Source organism: Pogoniulus pusillus, chromosome 16, assembly GCF_015220805.1.
Source record: "Pogoniulus pusillus isolate bPogPus1 chromosome 16, bPogPus1.pri, whole genome shotgun sequence".
NCBI lineage: Eukaryota > Metazoa > Chordata > Aves > Piciformes > Lybiidae > Pogoniulus > Pogoniulus pusillus.
Window position 1 is genome coordinate 10,992,597 of NC_087279.1, and position 18,691 is coordinate 11,011,287.

Here is an 18,691-nt window from a genome sequence, read left to right on the forward strand (position 1 = left end):
AAGCCTTACTGCTGAATAGTTCAAAGTGGTGCCACATGCTTCTCAGCCTCATAGCATCGCAGATACCCAGGATACAAACATCCTCCTTTCCAGGTGACTGCTAACACATTTCAGTAAGATTCATCTTGGTAGAGACCTATATTAATAATACATAGCAAGGTAGTTTGGATCAGCTTGGTGATGCAGCCACTCCTCAGGGAACCACCATTTGTCAGATTGTCCTTTTCCTCTGTGTCTTGAATATTCTGGTTTGATTTTTGGCTACTGGACGCACATAGACCAGGCCAATAGAAAGAAGCCCCAGACCTGGGCATGATTAGGGAGCTGGAGAAGGTGGCTGAGAGCCTCGGGCCCACCACGCTAGGAATCTGCTTGTTGCTGTTCCTGTAGGAAATGTCAGCTTGCCGCAGTGCCCTGCAGCAGGCTGGGTTGCTCTCCTTTCTTCATCTCTGTGTCACACTCTGCTTTCTAAATGTTTAATTACAGATGGATTGTGTTTTCTGGGTTCACAGCTTTTCTCATCTGCTTTTTGTCAGAGGTAGGCAGATGCACTGCCTGTTGCTCTGTCAAGTCCCTTGTACAGCAGCTGCCAAGGAGCTCAGAGATATAAACTTCAGCATATGGAGGAAAGGGGATGAGAAGCCAGTTTCTATGGCTGAGATGATCTTGTTTTGAAATCCAGCCAGCCAGATCCCAGGTGTCTTGGTGTTGGCCCTCTTCTCCATCCCCGGAAGCTGCTGCCTGCTAGAGTCCAGGAGCAGCTGGCTGTGTGTGCACTAGAGGGACCTTTGGTGTTTGACCCTGTCTGCCTGCTTTACTCGAGGATGAAGAGAACCTTGTGCTCTCCCTGCCAGCTTCCCTCCAGCTGCTCTACAGGGATGAGAACGTGCCAGTGAAATAGGCTGTGGTTAATGTCATTTACACTGTGTTGTGGTTGGGGTTGTTAAATTTGCATTTATAATCCATAGTGAAAGCTGAAAGCAGCCTGATTTGTGGTTACACTTGGATAACCCAACTTGTGCCATGCCATCCAGTGCATTTGGGGGCCAGGACTGAAAGATACCCTGTGGATGGTGAGAGCTCACTGTTCCAGGAGCGCTGCTGGGGCTGTGGGCTCCCTCTGCATTCCCAAGGCAACAAACACTAGTCATTAATCAGTTTAAATCACTTTTAAAATGATGGATGCATAACGATTTTTGAATGACCAGCCTACTTATAGTAAATCTGCATAAGAAAGCTAAATTAACATCACATCAAGGAGGCCAGTTCTGGTGTTTTAATGTGCCTGCTTTGCTGTGCTGCACATAAGCATTCTTTCGTTGTAGTCTTTGTATGCAATTTTGTATAGGTTTGTAGGTGATATTTTCAGTTTGTTTTTTAGCACATGCAACTATGTCAGTTTTCTTGGTCATTACTAGCAAGAGAGATATCAGAACACTTTGGTTTGTGACTCGGACGTTTTCCATTTAATCAAACTGAACAATGTAAGGAAATAATTAGGTGAAGTGGTGTTTGGGTTTGTGCACGAGCCAGTTGAGGGAGGAGATCAGAATACGGTTCACTTGTGGTGCAGGCACCTCCTGCTCTGCTTTGGCTTCTGTTTTGTAGTTGTAGCCACTACAGGAAACTGGCTTGTTAATCCTTGTGGCTTTTGGGCTGTAGAGCCTTGATTCTGACCAAAAATGACCTGCACCGCGCCAGATGTATCATCTGTAGAGCACAGACTAACAATTGCTGTTCCTCTGAGTCAGGTACCCCTAAGCCTTTCATGTGACAAGGAATGATGGCATGTGGTCACCATCCCACTGGAAGATCTGGAGCACCCTTCCTCCGCAGCCATCCTCAGCAGGGCTGGTTGCTGCAGCCATATTTCTGTGGCAGGGGTTTGGCAGCCCCTGTGGTAGCTGCTGAAGTATGACCCATGGGGTGGAATACTTGGAGAGCTGTCAGCTCATTGTAAGAAGCTCTGAAGTGAGATTTTACAGAAGGTTTTAATGTTTGGCCAAACTCAGTGAAAGCAGAAGCCTGGTTTGATGTGAGGGAGTGTGCTGTGCTCTGAAAGCTCTCCACGATTCAGATTTTCTAGGTCACTCTTGGATGTGCTGATTTTTTTTCAGAGAAACAGTTAGCGAAAACTTTGACACCGATGATTTGTATTCTTCTATCATCTCAGTCGTGGAGAGCACAGAGATACTTTTTTGGCAAGTTCTGCCCCTCCTCAACCCCCAGTCATCCTCATTAGAAGGCTGTCAACAAGCATCAAAAATGCCAGCATGCCAACTGGAAATGCTAATTGACAGATAAGCAGCCGAGGTGGGTAACTGGTGCCATGCCTGACCTGCAGCAGGCTGTCTCCTGGCCCTGTCAGTCGCAGCACTGCTTCCCAGGGAAGCCTGATCAGAGCCATCTCTGCCCATGTCCCTGCACAGCTTCTCCTGCCCATGGGAGTTATCAGGGCAGTCTCGAGGCAGGTGAGCTCTTTTCTGGATAAAGTGGTACGAATGCAAAGAGGTTAAGCTAGAGATGGGTTAAAACCAACCTGCTGAGTGAACACCCTGTGTGCTAGCCCTGCAGCCTGGGTGTCTTCATGCTCTTAGGCTTTACCATTTAGATTTTATTGATACTTTTTTAATGCTTCTGATTTCACTGCCTCTGGGGACAAAGAGCTTGGAAACTGCCCTAGCAAAACTGGAGGTTTTATGCCAATGCCTTGTGTCCAATTGATGTGCAGTCTCCAAAGTGCTTATGAAAGTCACTTGTGGATAATCATGGATAAAGGATTTTCCCTTTTTCTTTCCCTCTGTTGAAGTAACCTGTTCTTGTGGGATCTATCCCTGCTCAGTGAGGCTCTCTAAGACATTGCTGCTTGCAGTGGGTGCTTTCTGCAGACGGGCTGTATGGTTTCATGGCATCACTCTCTAGGACCACTTCATGATGGGATTACTCAGCTGATCACAGTCTGCTGACAGTAATACTTACATACTAGCCCATAGGCTCTTGTTCCAGATGCAGATGTTTTAGTAGCTTTAGCTGAAATGGCTTGTACTGGATTGTGTCACTGAGACTAGAATCCAGTATTGCATCTCCAACAGACCTCAAAGCAGAAAAAATTCTCTAACTGTGTTTGAAAGATACTGAACAGCAGTGTAAATCATTGCTCCCAGCAGCAAAGTCCTGATGCTCTGTTTGGATGAATTTGGCAGTTCAGAAAGAACAGCAGAGTCTGCTTGTGCCTGTGGAAATCTGGCCGTTTCCATCGCTGAGAGCTCGGTGTTCTAGTACTGCAGAGCTCTGCTGCCTTTTGAACCCTTCACTGGTGAGTCAACTCTGTGTTTACTGCTAGTTTTGAGGAGGAGGTTCCTGATGGGCTGGACCAGAGAGACATTTCTGTAGGGTACTTATTTAGAAAGAAAAAGCCAAGCTGCTCAGAAGGACAGGATGTTGAAATCCACAAGGAGCATCAACAGGCATAGTGCAGGTGAGTCACTGACAGAGGTCCAGGATGAAATGCCTCAATATGGAAGAGATTCTTACAGTTTGGGTACCAAACAGTACATGTGGCATACCGTGAGCTTAGGGTGTTTTATTTCCCCTAGCACTGTTCCCTGCAATTCTGAGAAAATCTTTGTGATTTCACAAAGGTCTGCTCAGCTGAAAGTGATGAACTGAAGAACTAGAGTGTTACCTGAAACACTTTTCAGAGAAAAGAAAGAAGAAAGATATGAAAAAGAATAAGCAGTGGCAGGGTCTAAAGGAAATAAAGGTTCTGAAAATATTTGGTATGGAAACTATGCACAAAATGAGGGAATGAGGAATTTAAAGTCACTGAATCCTGACAATATGTGTCCTAAATGAAGGACTCGTTTTGGAGTGTTAAATGATAATTGCAACCTCGAAAATTACTTTATCAAGAAGAAATCAGTAAGGGAGAGCTTGTGGAAAAAGTGAGCAGGCAATCAGCAGGGTGTTAAGGAAATTAGGGAGTAATTATGCAAGTGACACGTTCTGCAGTCTCTGAGAACTGAATTTGCAGTAGAGACCAGCACCACATGCACTTGAAAATCATTTTCCATGAAACCAAAAATAATCTGAAGGCTTTCTGGCAGGTTTTATCCTCAGTGGCTGATAGAAGAATGGAGCTGTCTGATGGATTGCCCTGCCAGAGGAAGTGTCCTCAAATCTAGTTGTCCTTGTTTCCCAAGCCCATAGGCAGGGCTGCCACTCACCACTGCCTGATGAGTTGCTGCTGCTTCTGAGGACTTTCCTGGGCTCAGGGAGTGGCTGCAGCCCTGCTCATGAGGATGTGCATCCTGCCTTCTCTCCCTACCTGGGCTCAGGGGGTCCTGAGGCAGGTGTTTCTGGCCCTCTCTCCTGGCACTGCCTGTCTCTTGGGTGTGTGATATGACATGGTGGGTACCCTGCCTGGAAGAGGGAGCCTTCATTTCAAAGGACCAACAGTCATAGTGGGACAGCCTGGATTTCTACTTCTCTACTTCACTTGTGTTTCCTTACGTGCCTTAAGGAGAGTGCAAACCTCCTAGGTGTGCAAAACAGGCAGTACTCAGGTTGTGAATAGACCCCAAGGACATTCCATGTGCCTGAGGTTTCAGCAGTATGCTCTGGGTGCGTGTGCCAGCCCTCAGCAAGGACTAGGAAGGGCTCAGCCCTCTGTGAGACAAAGACAAATCCATGCTGGAGAGCAGTGCTTGAATGGCTGAGCAGCAGAAAGTGTTCAGTGGATACAGCCTGGTAGAAAAGTATGCCTATGGTCTATAAAAGGCAGTCTGTGGAGAGGACAGGTGGTGGAACCTAACTTTAAAGAGCAGTGCCTTTGGTCTCCAGCTTTCTCTGGTGGGTTTTTTTTTTTGTAGGGGTTAAAGGATTGTTGTACTGCTGCTGATTGTTTCCCTCCTATGAACTTTTCCCTCTTACTTTACAAATTCCCTAGCATCTCCCTCATATTCTGCACAGCAGTTTATGCGTGGGTATATAATAATATCTGAATAACCCTGGGAACTTATTTTGCCATGTGCATGGTTTGCTCTGGGGACTCTTGTGTGTTTAGGCTACTGGGTCAGAGTACCTGGGAAGCTTCTGGCTCACCAGGGGTCCCTGAAATAGCTTGGGGCCATTTACAACTCCCTGACATCTCTTCGTACCATCTAGAAAGGGACCAGAAGAGCAGATGCTCTCCCAGGACTTGTAAGACCTGGGTCTGAGTCTCATTAATCATCACTGAGTCTCATATTGTGGTGTTGGGAAAATCAGTGTGTGTGGTCTGGCAGTGCTTGCAGTGACAGGAGATGTCTGATGGCATTTGCAGCTCAGCCTGCATTCTGGAGGCCCAGGCATGTTGCGTTGTCTATGGCAGATGAGAGCCACCAGGAGTCCTGGCTACTCACTGCTTTTAAGGGCTGCTGCAAATAGGAGCTGGGGGACTTGTACCTATGAGCTCATTTCACCCTTAAATCATCAACATTTTGGGATAGCTTGTGGATATACTGGGCTCCTGACTTCTCTCCAAAGCATCGTGCGTGGAACTAAAAGCAGTGGAGCTCCTCTGCTGCTGCCACACAGGTGCTTGAGGCCAGCCCCACGAAGGACTGGCTGCAGGGCAGTCACTGCTGGCTGTGGAGCCAGTGGCCTTGCCATGTGGTGGCACACTTCTCTGAAGAAAAGCCAGGGTTTCATGAGTGACATGAAGATTTGCTTACCTTGGTGGCATTTTACCTTGTATTCCTCTTCAGGTAACTGCCTTGAGGCCAGCCTGGTGGTGGCTGGTGTGAAGGAGGCTGTCCAGCTGCCCCTTTCCAGCATGTGGACAGAAGCAGGTTAAAGCAGATTCCCTCATGCTTTGGTTACTCTGTTTCTGCTCTTGCTGGGAGGTGGCAAAGCCTCTTCTGCCCAGTTCCTCTGGACCTAACTCAGCTTTGTAGCCTGAAGCTAGAGCAGGACACAGGCAGCTTCCCTTTTGCTTCCACGGCGAAGCTCCAACTAACTGAAGCAGGAAACTTTCTCCCTCTTTTCACCCTGACTTGTGAAACCTTTGGGAGCCAGAGCTTTAACCCCTTTCCTTGCCTCTGAGCAGTCTGTGTGTGCTGGGCACGTTCGTCACTTCCCCCCTTGTCTCAACAGGGAACTCTTACCATCGGTGGCAAAGAAGTGACCCTTGAGTACACTCCGTGCCCAGAGTTCTGGCGCTGCAAACGCGTAAGTATGCGAGCAGAGAGCTGTGTTGTGCTTCCCCTGCTGGTTCTCCTGGCAGTGGCACCAGAGGGGAGCCTTAGCTATTTGCTCAGTGGCTGAAGATACCCTCCTGTCTTGAAGCTCTTGCCTCTTCTAAACTTCCGTGCTTCTCCCTGCCTTATTTTCTAGTATCACCCGTGAGTGCTCTGGCACAGGTAGCCAGTGGTTTGTGCACACAGCAGTTCCATCCCTATGCAGCAGTTCCCTTCTAACATATGGGAAGAATAGCCTGTGGATCCTTTCTCTTTAAAAGCCAAAATGAGACAGCAAGTCTGCCACCTGGAACAGATCAGGCTTTCGCTGTGGTTCACAGGTGAAACTGTCTTCTCTGCCTAGAGCCGTTACCAGCCAAACACTGCAAACCTCCCCTCTGTCCCATGCAGGAGCCTGAGGTCTAGCTTTGAGTGTAGTAAGTGCAGGAGGGAAGAGAGTGTGCGAACAAGTCCAAGTGCAGCCAGCAGGTAGAGCAGACTGCAGCTGGTCCATTTCTGGAGAGGCATGCTTGCCCAAGGGTCATTTTTGGTCCCATGCACTTCCTGTGTCCAGCACAGACACTTCTGGCTGTGATAGGCTGGAGAGGAGTGCTGGGGCAACGGGCTGCTCCCTGCCTCCCCACTGACTGCAGACTGAGACAGCAGCAGGGCAGGAAGGCATCAGTGCTGGTTAGACTCCCACCTTGACCACTGGATCACACTGGACTACAAAGTCCTCCTCCCGGCTACCTGAGCATTGCTTGGCAACTCATCTATCTGTGCTTGTGGTTCTCCAGGGATAAGTAGAAACAGGAGCTTCAGGTAGTGGTTTCACAGCAGTACTCAGTGCAATGAGAAGCAGCTGGAGTGTGTGTCCCTCTCTTGCTGTGCGCAAGAGCTTCCTTGTGCCCCAGAGCATTTGCAGGGCTTCAGTTAGAGAGAAAGGCAGTAGTATGGAAGAGAAACAATTTGCAAAGACTTTGAAGAGGAAGTTAGAAATGCTGTGTTTGGAGGGAGCTGTGAGGATGGGGCACTTGGCTCTTTCCACAGTGGCTGTGGGTGGGGTAGCCATCTGAGCCTGTATAGCTCTACCTCTTGATTGGCAGAGACATCTTCATTGACTCTTCCTGTGCAGAAAATAGCATCAGAATCTGCACTTTAGCTTGAATAAGGACTTTCTCACTGCTCTAGGAGTGAGTTGAGATTAGAGAATACAGAGGTACCTCTGGATCCTTTGAAATGGCAGGGTAGCTAGTAGTGTGGGGCCCATCATGGAGCGTTTAGGACTAGTCAGGCATCTCTAGAATGTGAACAAATCCACACTGGGAAGTTGACAGAAAATCCTCTTTCCAAGGCAATCCCAGTTTCCAGCCATGTCGTCATTTCCCTTCCATTCCAGCCAAGGCTCCTGCTGCCATTACCTATCCTGCCTCAAGGTCTCACTGTAACTTTTCCATGGCTGTTAATTCCTGAAAGCACTGCAGAGTCTGGCCTTCTGGAGTAGGTTGTACCCAGAGCCTCCAAAACATGACTTCCTCATGCTGTCCATCTTCCATTGCAGTGTAAGGTGTGTACTGTGGGCTACAGATCTTCCTGCTCCTATTGCAAGCTCCCAAGAGATGGTGAGTATATCCGGTCCCTTCTGCTTGGTTGGTTAAGTTTCATCTACCCTGACAAGTAAGTTTCTCTTCTGGCTTCCTCTTGGTGGACGTGCTGAGCACTGTGTTAGAGGATTATTAGTTTTGCTTCATTTACACCTTTTCCTGTCTATACTAAAGACATTACACATGGTTGTGCTGCCACCAGGTTCTCTGTTCTTGTGAGGCTTAGCTTAGAATTGTCTTACTGCACAAAGCTTTCCTATTGCTCTGGCATTGTCCTTCATCCACGGAGTGGCAGGTTGTGTGTCCTCCAGGACTATGAGCTGGTCCTGTTGACCACAGGTGAGGTGGCTTCCTCTCCACTCAGTTTTCTAGGGAGACGCAGCTGTATGTTTTAAGTGTTTTTCTTTTAAAGGTGTCAGATCAGAGGTGAATCCAAGATTTGAATTGCTGAACTCGCCTTGCATAGAAAGGAGTTCCATTCCTCCAGGAGCTTCTCCTCCCCCCGCCAGCACCTCTGCTTTCTGGGGTGGGAGAGCAAAACAGCCAAAACATGCTCCCTTGAGGGACTGTGTTCTTTGGGGTGAGCAGGTATTCCAGGCACTCTATGAGCTTTGACTCTGTATCTTTGAACAGGCATCTAACAGTTTGCATCTTACCCTCATACCCCAGGCAGAAGGGCATTAAAGTAGCTGCTGATGCAGAACTCATTATTTACTGAAGCACTATCCCCATGGTTGTGCTTTCCTTGCATTGTGGCCCTTCCATCAATGTTCTGAAGGCAATATTCTCATAGCTGACCCAACACAGCTGTGGGCTATCATAAACTACTGAGGAGCAAATTAAACAGAGCCTATGAGCTGCTGTGAAGACAGACTGTGGTGCATGCTTCTCACTGACCTGCTTCTGTTGATTATGGGAACATGGGCAATAAGATAACCACTGTATGACTGACCTTTAGTTGCTGGGTGAAACAGCACAGCTCTAGGCATACACAGAGGTTACTGCAGCTTTGCGTGAGTTCTTGCGTGCTTTGTGGCTGATGGACTTGAAATGGACTTTAATACACCTCTCTTACAGGGAACAGAGCTGGCCCAGAGTCCAGAGGTGGTTCTGAGGGTGAGGACATGTCAGCTGAGCAAGAATTCAGTAAGGCAACTGCTCTCATCTCTGGGGTTGTGTGCTTTGCATGGACAGCTTTCACAGCTGCGTGTGCAGGCTGGTTTCATGTACAGAGTTTACATGAGGTTCTGCTCATGAAGTGTAGCCAAAACTCTGCACACTGCAGGCTGCAGACAAATTAGTACAGACCTGTCCAACATGAGCTGTGCTGGCAGCCGAGGGAGTCAATGTGCAGCTTTCCCAAGGTTTATGTGGAAAATGGTTGTGTCTTCTGCTGTGCTGCCTGCTGCCCCAACAGAACGAGAGCAGGGAGGTGCTCTGGGGGATGTTAAAGAGTGAAGCTTCGCTGTGCCAAGTCTTACACTCTCATTTCTTTCTCTTCGTGGGAGGAGGCTTTAGCAGCAGGTGCAGGGCTGGCAGTGTTTGACTTTGCAGTCCTACAGCTTTGGCGTCTCTTTTCCAACAGCTTTATAAGCTCAGGTAGGGATTTCTTTTGAAGTGAAGTTAGATGCTTCAGAGGCCTTAAAGCACAGGAACTTGATGGAATTTATCTTGCATAGGTAGGTTGGGGGCAGGATGTTTCCACTATCTGCTTCATCTGATAAAATCAGTGATTATATTAGGATGCTTCCTGTCACTGACAAAGGTTAGGTAAAGGACCCAACATGACACAAGGCAGTGGAAGGATGAGCACTCTGTAGCTTGTCCTTTATAAACCTTGTGTCTGCAGAGAGTTAAGATACGGGATATGAAAAGGGCAGAGCAGGTTACCCTTTTATAAGGGCTGCTGCTGCACTGGCCAGAAAACAGGAGAAGGAAAATACATGCCGAAGCACTGTACGTGGAAGCAGTCTATTTCTCCTCTCTAATAGCAGATACAAAGCTTGAAAAACCTGAGCAAGACTTATCAGGACAACCAGAATCTCCAAAGCAGCCTCTCCAGCCCTCAGTTCCTGCTCCACAGCAGGAGTGTCAACCTCAGGAACAAGAGCCGAGGAAGAGAGATGAAGGGAGAGAGCGACGGCCCTCTCAGGAGAAGAGAAGGGACATGGGAAGAGACATGGACCAGCACCAGGAACTGCCTTCTCAGAGAGAAGCTGAGGAAGCCACACCACAGGATGGTGGAGGAAGCAGAAGTGAGTGACACAGGGCCTGGGTTTTAATTCCTCTTGCTTGCAGTGTATGAGGCCATCTGCCGAAAGGGCAGCATCTGACTAAAGCTCTGGGAAGCTGTTTCTACATTGTGTAGATCCTGGCATCAAGTAGTGGTGGGCTGCCCAGCCTCAAAGGTGCTGCTGAGTGACCCTTAAGAAAATTAATTCAGGGCAAACTGGCTTCAGGCTGATATAGTTAATTTAGCAGAGCAGCAGAAGTGTCTTGGATGGAAGCTGTTCTGGCTTCAGGTCCTCTGAGAAGGGCCTACTTTCTGCTGTCTTTCTGGGAAGGGAAGTGTAGCAATTGGAGGGGATGCTCTAAAGATCTTGCAAAGAAGAGAGGCAAAATGCAACAGCAAGAAGCCACAGTGTTGGTTTGAGCGGGTTTGCTTTCTCCTGCACTGTCACAATAAACTTAGATCTGAATTACCTTTTTTTTAACTACTTTTTCTTTCCTGGCCACCTCCCTCCTTGTGCTCACAGCCATTATACTGAAGCGCATCACTCGATTCACCCCACCAGAAGTGATCGTGGGGCTCCTGGCCCCCTACGTGCGGCTCTCCACATCCAGCGTGCGCATCATGAAGAACAAGGCTGGGCGGATGGGGCAGACCTATGGCTTCATTGAGCTGGATTCGCATGCTGTAAGTGGTTTCTTGCTTTCACATGCTCCCCCTGTTGGTGTCTGTAGAAGCAGAGAAACCACGGCAGGTTTAGGCTGGATGTTAGGAAGAAGTTCTTCACGTAGCGTGATTGCCCATTGTAACAGGCTACCCGGGGAGGTGGTGGAGTCACCATCCCTGGAGGTGTTTAAGGGAAGGCTGGATGAGGCACATAGTGCCATGGTTTTGTTAATTACAATGGTTAGGTGATAGGTTGGCCTCGATGATTTTAGAGGTCTTTTCCAGCCTGGTTAATTCTGCGAGTCTGTGCAATGTAAGAAGTAGCTGTATTTGTGAGTCAGCTGCCCTGGAAGGAGTCTTCTTTTCTGTGTTTCTGGATAGGTACAGAATATCTGCTGTTCTCTGGCTTTAGGAGCCAAAGATCTTCTGTTGTCACAAGCTGTGATGCTGACTGAGGGGTTTTTCCCTCAGCGTAGCCCCTCTAAACTTGAACACTTCTTTTTGTGTTTGTAGCAAACTTGAATTCAGTGGTTTCTGCCTGCAGAAGGCAAGAGTCTTAGTTCTGCACTGAAAGGTTCACATCTTCTGCTTCTGATGATTCCCAGATTCCATAGTTGTGCCCTGGCGTAGGTCCCGAGGATGTTCTTCAAAACTCTTTGGAGTAGCAGCAGCCACAGTGCCTCATTGTCTGGCAGCCACAGGAGAATACAGTGCCTAGCTGGCTGCTGAAAACAGACATAGGACATACAGAGAACCTAACAGTGCATTTATCCCAGTCATTGCATCCTGAATACCTTTCAGTAATACTTAGACAAGAGTGTTGCATCCTCCGTCCCTGCTGTGGTCATCATGTAAGCACAGAGCCTTCCCTTCAGGCAGACTGGATTTGGGAAATGAGCTTGTTTTCTTCTCAGAGATGTGAAATTCTCCTTTCCTTTTACAGGAGGCTTTGAGGTTGCTGAAGATACTGCAGAACCTGGATCCCCCTATCTGCATTGATGGACGTACAGTGGAAGTAAACCTTGCTACAGGGAGGAGAAGGTATGAGGCAGATGGGTTGTTCTTTGTGTGTTGTGCTGCAAAGCTGGAGCTGTGTTGTCAGACTAGGTGCTTAAAGGTTGGCACGTGACTTAGCAAAGATGTCCCTGCAACCTAATGTCTTTGACATCTAGAAGAGGCTTCAGTGCTTGAGCAGTATGGGATTAATCACTGTCTTGCATGGCCTCTTCTTGATGTCCAGCCATCAAATCCCATGGTGAGGGAACTGACAGGTTCAGCTTTTTAAAGTGCAGTTGGAGAGATTCATCTGTGTGAACACAGCAGAAAACATGGTCACAACACCGGTGGAGACAGCAATCTGCACAGCCTCTCTGTTTAATGGGGTGAATGCAGTCCAGCACGTGGCCACTGGGGATGGTCTTTCTGCCTTTACTGGTCCTGCTGATCATTTAGAGTATACTGAGAAGCCAGACTTGTTAACCTGCAACCTTCATCTCCACAGGAATGACTATGGTGAGCATGGTGACAATTCCTACTATGGCCAGGTAGGTCTGCACCACTTCCCTGCAGGTCTCCAGAATGACAGGGAGTGATGGGGGTTACAGGCCTAACTTTTTGCCTTTGGGTTGCTGAAAGGTCAGCATGTTTGAAGATGGGATGATAACGCTCAAGTGTGCTCCTCACTGCTGTGCCGCCCCTACACTGTGTTTATAATGTGCAGAGAAATGCAAGTCAGGGAGCAGATGCTGCTTGAGGGAGTTCTGAGCTGGATTACTCTGTACCATGCTTTTACAGTCACTTAATTGATGACTGATTTCAGTTCCCAGAGTGAATGTCTCTTCTCAAGTGCTTGTTACTAGACTGCAGGGCTCTTCCCTCTTCCCATACTGAATGGGCTGGAGTCTCTGATACAGGTTGCTATGAGCACCTCATTTAAAGATTCATAGAGGCTGCAGAGGTCTCATGCCTTGCAACACTGTCCATTGCTCTGTAGATGAAAAGATGCTTGTGCTTTATAGCTAAATGAGCTGTTTTTCCTGAACTCTGGGGCTGTGAGAGGGAGGAGAAGCAATGTAATGTTTGTCAAAGAGTCTCTGATCTGTTTGTGTTGTTCACTTACTCTAGGGCAGAAGAGGCATGAGAGACAGGAGGGGTGGCGAATCACAGAGACGCACCAGAGCCCAGTGTAAGTGAAGCTCTGCCTCACTCCTCCTGTGGAGACTTTTCTTCCTTAAAAGGGCACTGACATGTAGGAATCAGCCCAGAAATATTTTTAAAGGCTAAGAGTAGGTTTGTTTGCTACACCCACTTCTGAGTTCCTTTGCCAACTTTGTTTAGTCACATTTTCCTATCTGATGATGCGTTTCTCTCTACTCTTACTGTGCAAAACTACAGGCAGATAAAAGAAAGTTGCTGCCTTCTTTTCCTTGTTGTGTCAAACTGATGGGATAAAATCAGCCTGGCAGTTACCAGATGAGATGGAAGAAAATAGACTTTATGCAGCAGAGCCAGCAGCTGGGAGAACACTCCTGATTGTTTTACTAACTTCCATGTAGCATCACTGAGCTCTGGCTAATAATGTTTTGGAAACGAGCAGCATCCCTCCCATCGTGGGCCTACCCTTGAGGCTTTGGCTTTTCCTGTGGAAACAGTTTGCTCCTCTTTCTTGTCAGGAGCTTTTCGTGTACCCACGGGCGGAAGGGATGTGGGGAGTGTCAGCGTTTTAAACAGGAGACTGTTTGAAAGAGCACAGATCTTCCTTGTTCACAGGGGTGGGTGGATGCAGAGCCTGGTTCTCATTACCCCATTCTTAGGGAAATTACTGAATTTCATATCTTTGTATGGTCAAGTGTTGTGGTCTGGTGATCTCAGCACAGCCCCTGTAAGTGTGCTTTGGTGTGGAAGTTCTGGCAGAGTCCTAAACCAGAAGGTTGTGAAAACCTATCTCCCTTCGTACTTGCTTAAACAAAAGAAGATGTGGGTGAGGTGATGGGAGGATGCTCATAATTTTCTTGCAAGGAGAGAAAAAAATCTTCTTTCCCACTCTTGATCCTTTCACCAGTGTAATATTTGCTCATACTTTTGTCTTTGTAAAAGGCAGCCTCTGCCTTTTGGAAGATGATGCTGTTAACTCTTGTCTCTCTGTTCAGCACCATCAGATGTGTCCACATACATTTATGATCCTGAAACTGGGAATTACTACGATCCCATAGCTGGTACATACTATGACCCCAGGACTCAGGTGAGTGCATGGGCAGGAAGCTTTACACACAGGATGCTCTTACTAACTGCGCTTCTCCAGAGAAATTCACAGCTAGATCCTGAAGACAGGCCAATAATGGGCAGTACAGAGGCAGCTTTGTTTCTCTCACTCCGTCCTCTGACCTGTGTAAAAGGGATACATGTTCGATTAGCTGTGTGTTAAACCAGTTACTGTAGCTGCATTTGTCCTCTGAAACTCCTCCTGCCTTCGGAGGGTTTTTAGTCTTCACTGAGTAGGCTTATGGGTAGAACTTCCTTGCTAGATTTTGCTGAAGACATGTGATGTGTGACTCTGTAGTAAAAAATGGACAGAAGAGTGCTGTTTTCATCTGTGCTCTGTTCCCCAGCCAGCAGTAGTCACGAGGATGCCAAAAAAAGAGCCATCAGCAGAGGTTCTCTAGGACTATCATCATGTTTTTGTGATAGTGGAGAAGTCTGTGTTGTGGGCAGGCAGAGTGGTGCTCTGACGACCTGGCTGTGGTACACTGTCTTCTGCCCCAGCACCGTTCTGAAGCTTCTCTCCTCAGCTGTCTGAGGCTCTGCAGTCCCTTCTGACCGTGCTGGTCTCCCAAGCCCGATCAGGATGATAAGGCCAGCAAAAAGACTGCAGGGGTTTGGCTAAGCCTGTCACAATGCCTTTCTCAGAGAGAAGTCACGATAGACCGAGAAGCCTGCTCCTCGCCTACGGAGAGCAGAAGGCGGCGGCATGGGAGCCAAGAACGGACAAGTGAAAGGAAGGAAACACACAGCAGGGACAACAGGGACAGAAAGGAAAAAGGGAGGAGTACTTCTGCTAAGGTAAATCCCTCTAGGTGTCAGAACAATAAGAGATCCGAGGACCAGGAGGCTGAAGGTAAGAGAGCATAGAGAATAGAGAGTGATTTAGAGAGCATTCAAAAAGGGAGGGACAGTGAAAGGAAAAGAAGTAAATACATAGTCATCAGCAGCCAGGAATGCGGTTGTTGTCTGGCCAGGTGGGAGTTTCCTGAACTTCCCTGCCGTTTTTCTCTGGTGGCATTAAGTCAAGGCTTCTCATCCCTTTGTTGTGGTAAAGGAATCAGAAACATCTGGGTAACTGAGACGGTGCCTTTCACTCACGCTGCTGAAGGCACCCAGCTACTACAACAGAACCAACAGAAAAGCAGCAGAGCTGGTTAAACATACAAGTCAGATGGGAACACAGACTCGGCTCTCCCCTGCCTGCAGTTCCTGTCCCTGCCAAACGTCATGGACAGGCAGGAGGTGCGGGTGGACTGCAAAGGCAAACCAAGATTAAATGCAGATAGACCATGTAGTGTTGCTCCTGGAGTCTCAGTCCTGGGGCAGTGCTCTTCAGTGCTGCTCCCAGTGAGCAAACAGCCTCCCCTGTGCGGGGAGCAGCTCATTTGGAGTAGCTGCCCAACGTGCTCTTTGAGCACAGGCCACTTCTGTGATACTTGACTGAGCCTAAGGAATGCCAGGAGAGTGGTAGAGTGTTTTCATCATGAACACAGAAGCTTTGTTTTCGGCCTTGCCCATTGGTCTGGATATGCTGTCTGTGGCACAGCCAGTCCTGGGCAGATGGAACCCAAGGGCTGTAATTGTCCCTGAGGCTGGTACCAAGCCAGCCAAGGAGTCTTATGTTGTGGTGAGGATGCCTGCTGTCAAGAGCACTGACCTAGAAGAAATATGATCTTCTCTGACTAGAGGGTGAAACCATCTTCAGCAGAAATCCTCACATCATTTTTCATGCTTGCCTGTTTTCCATGGATGCTCAGAGGTGGCTTTCTGGCTGCTCTGTGTGTTCCCTGACCCCCGTATTGCTGATGGCCTAATGCTAGATCTTGGGTTTTTCAGAATGAGCCTGGAGAGGAAAGATGCTTTGTAGAAGATGTCTTCAAAAAGCCATTGCCTCCCTCTGTGAAAAAGGATGAGAGTGCAGGCCTGGTAAGGTGTTGCCTAGCACTTGTCTTCTTCAGTTCAGTGTGAGTAGCTAATCAGCTGCTAGACTGGAGCATGGCCAAGGCTTCAGAGCAGTTCTCTGTACAGCATGTAGGTGTGAAGCTTCACCCTGGCCTACTCTATGTGCCACAGAGTGCACACAATGAGCATCAGAGGCTCATCCTATTGCAATGCTGGGTGACTGCAGCTTCTGGTCTTCTCTGTGCAGCAGAAGGAAGATCCTGAAAACACCACCACACAGGCAAGCAGGACTGTAACTCTTCCTGGAGTGGCGGTTTTCTCTGCTGCTATGCTGGCTAGCTGTGGAGATGGCTTTGCTCCTGGTCTCCAAGTCCTTTAGTATGCACACAGAGATGTACAAATGTGACCTGATCTTGCTCCAGCTTCCTTGCTGGTCTGAGGCACAGCTGGGGCCCCTGTCAGCATCAGTCAAGCAGAGTGAGAGTAGGGCAGGCTGGGTCAGTGTAGGGAACTGCTGCAGCTGTCCCTGAAACCAAGGGCACACCTCCAGTAGAACTATGGATTCTTCAAAATGGGAATGTCTCCCACCAAAAAGCACCACCTCACTTCTGCTAGCTGTCTGGTTTCCTTGGAGGCCTTAAATGGATGCTTAGCTGTTGTGTGCAATGAGTCCATGCTGTGGTGGTCTTTAACACCTCATCTTGACTGTTCCAGAATGAGACTGGAGAGGAGAAGTTCTCTGCAGAAGGTATCTTTAAAAAACCATTACCTCCCTCTGTGAAAAAGGATGAGAGTACAGCCCCGGTGAGTGTCTCCACAGGTTTGAAGTTTGGCTTGTTTGAGCCTGGGGAAAAGGCTAGAGAGACTCACCAAAGCCTGCCCATGACCTTGAGTGAGAGATGCCAGCTTCTCCTGCCAGACTCAGGGGCATTGGAGGTGGAGTGGCAAAGGCAGTTTGTTTTATGACCCTGAGCTTGTTTCTGGGCTTCTCACATGGGGGAATTTAGTGCTGCCATCTAAGCAGAGTCTCCTCACTCAAGCAGTCCCCAGGCAGAAAACTTCAGCTGCCTTTGGACTGAGGGCCAAACCTCACTGATCTTCATCCCTAGAGAAAGAGACTGACAGCATCCTCCTGTCAAACAGCTGCTGCTTTGGTCAGCTTCCTGTGCTTTGTGTGAGACTAGGAAAACCTGGCACCAGAGTACAGCAGCAGAAGGGCTTCTGCCTCGTGGTGATTAAATGCTGACCATGCAGCTTCCTTCCCTTCCTTGCCTGGAATGCTGCTCTCTGGCTTTTGGGTTGGAATGGAGACTCAAGTTGTGGGGAGATTGGTTGGGAAAGCTGAACCCTCCATGGCTACAAATAGTCACACTTCTCCACGTCTTCCCTCAGCCCAAGGTGGTGAACCCTCTGATAGGACTCCTGGGAGAGTATGGAGGAGACAGCGACAATGAGGAGGAGGAGGAAGAGGAGGAGCAGCAGCCACAGGCACAGTGGTTGCCACAACCTGCCCACCCACCAGCTCAACGTGAGGAACAGCCAAGGAAGGCCAAGGCCAGCGACGACAAGCTGACTGACTGGAACAAGCTGGCCTGCTTGCTGTGCAGGAGGCAGTTTCCCAACAAGGAAGTGCTCATCAAGCACCAGCAGCTTTCCAACCTGCACAAGGTATGGAGAGCTGGTGGCTGGGGTGTTGCTCTGTTCTGCAGGCTGCCTTTGGCTCCACAGCTCTCTAATCTACAGGGAATAACAGGATGCTTGGATGAGAAGAGCTGAGTTTGACACAGCAGCAGGCAAAGTTCCCATCAAAGTGGTGTTCAAAGTATTGTGTGAGCTGCTACTTCCTGCCACAGCAGTGCTGTAAAGCCAAGGTGTGACTTTTTAAGCTGTAGCAAGACAGCTCAGGCTTGGGGAGAGTGCGTTGCTGGCACACTGCAGTGTGACAGCAGTGAGAACTTACCACACACCTCCCCGTGTTCTGTGCTGCCTTTGAGCTCTTGCTTTTTGGAGGGCCAGACTGTGTGCAGGTTGAAGCAGGTCTGATTGCCTTCTTTTCCTGTGAGGGGGAAAGGCAGGCTCCTGGCCTCTGTGGGGAGTAGGTAGTCTGAGCTGCAAGGGAAGCTGCTACACCTGATCTAGTGAGCGGAAGAGCAAAGTCCTTTACCTGTGCTCCTTATGGGTGGAGCAGATGACCCTGACAGCTTGTATCCTCTGCTGACACTGGCTTCTGTTCTCCTGCTTCCAGCAAAACCTGGAGATACATATGAAGATCAAACGATCTGAGCAGGAGCTGGCATATTTGGAGAAGAGAGAGCGTGAGGTAGGTCTTCCTCCTCCCAGAAGGGTCTGAGGGTTCAGTTGCCCTGCAAACCAGAGTTGTGCTCTGGAATCCAGAGTTCCATCTAAAACTGATGCATTGTATGGGCTGGTGCTGCCTGGCCAGTAGTGAGAGAGCTGGAACTATCTGTTATTTAGAAAGTAGCAGAGCTGCTTCTGCTCCTTTCAACTGAGAGGCTGAAAAGGCAGTTGTGGGTCAGGCAGGTGCTGTCAGGCAGAATCAGTGGGTTGCGCGTCCCCAGGATGGATTTCCGTCCAGCTCAGGATGAAACAGGACCTGGCTGCAGAGCAGTCTCCTGTGGAACGTTGGTTACTTTGTATCTGCCACATCCATTTCGTTTTTCTGTTATGAAGGGGAGATACAAAGACAAAGGAAATGACCGGAGAGAGAAATTCCAGCAGATGGATTCACCAGAGAGGAAGCGACTCCGATACGACCGGGACTCGGAGGGGTAACGCCTGCTTGTGGTTGT

The 18,691-nt window shown here is 48.6% G+C and overlaps 1 protein-coding gene across 2 annotated transcripts in view; it reads left to right on the forward strand.

The window, feature by feature from the left end:
- The window catches only part of RBM6 (RNA binding motif protein 6), a 59,168-nt gene that overhangs the window by 37,382 nt on the left and 3,095 nt on the right, over positions 1–18,691 (forward strand). Inside the window, exons 7-21 of one of the 2 annotated variants that reach the window (XM_064156448.1) lie at positions 6,136–6,210; positions 7,780–7,840; positions 8,900–8,968; positions 9,814–10,077; positions 10,579–10,739; positions 11,662–11,759; positions 12,220–12,262; positions 12,843–12,903; positions 13,868–13,959; positions 14,625–14,777; positions 15,816–15,905; positions 16,596–16,685; positions 17,274–17,549; positions 18,127–18,201; positions 18,573–18,670. In XM_064156448.1, the coding sequence (XP_064012518.1) occupies positions 6,136–6,210; positions 7,780–7,840; positions 8,900–8,968; positions 9,814–10,077; positions 10,579–10,739; positions 11,662–11,759; positions 12,220–12,262; positions 12,843–12,903; positions 13,868–13,959; positions 14,625–14,777; positions 15,816–15,905; positions 16,596–16,685; positions 17,274–17,549; positions 18,127–18,201; positions 18,573–18,670 (1,706 nt within the window). The remainder of the gene's footprint in view (positions 1–6,135; positions 6,211–7,779; positions 7,841–8,899; positions 8,969–9,813; positions 10,078–10,578; positions 10,740–11,661; positions 11,760–12,219; positions 12,263–12,842; positions 12,904–13,867; positions 13,960–14,624; positions 14,778–15,815; positions 15,906–16,595; positions 16,686–17,273; positions 17,550–18,126; positions 18,202–18,572; positions 18,671–18,691) is intronic. The other variant, XM_064156449.1, reaches the window with a different exon arrangement.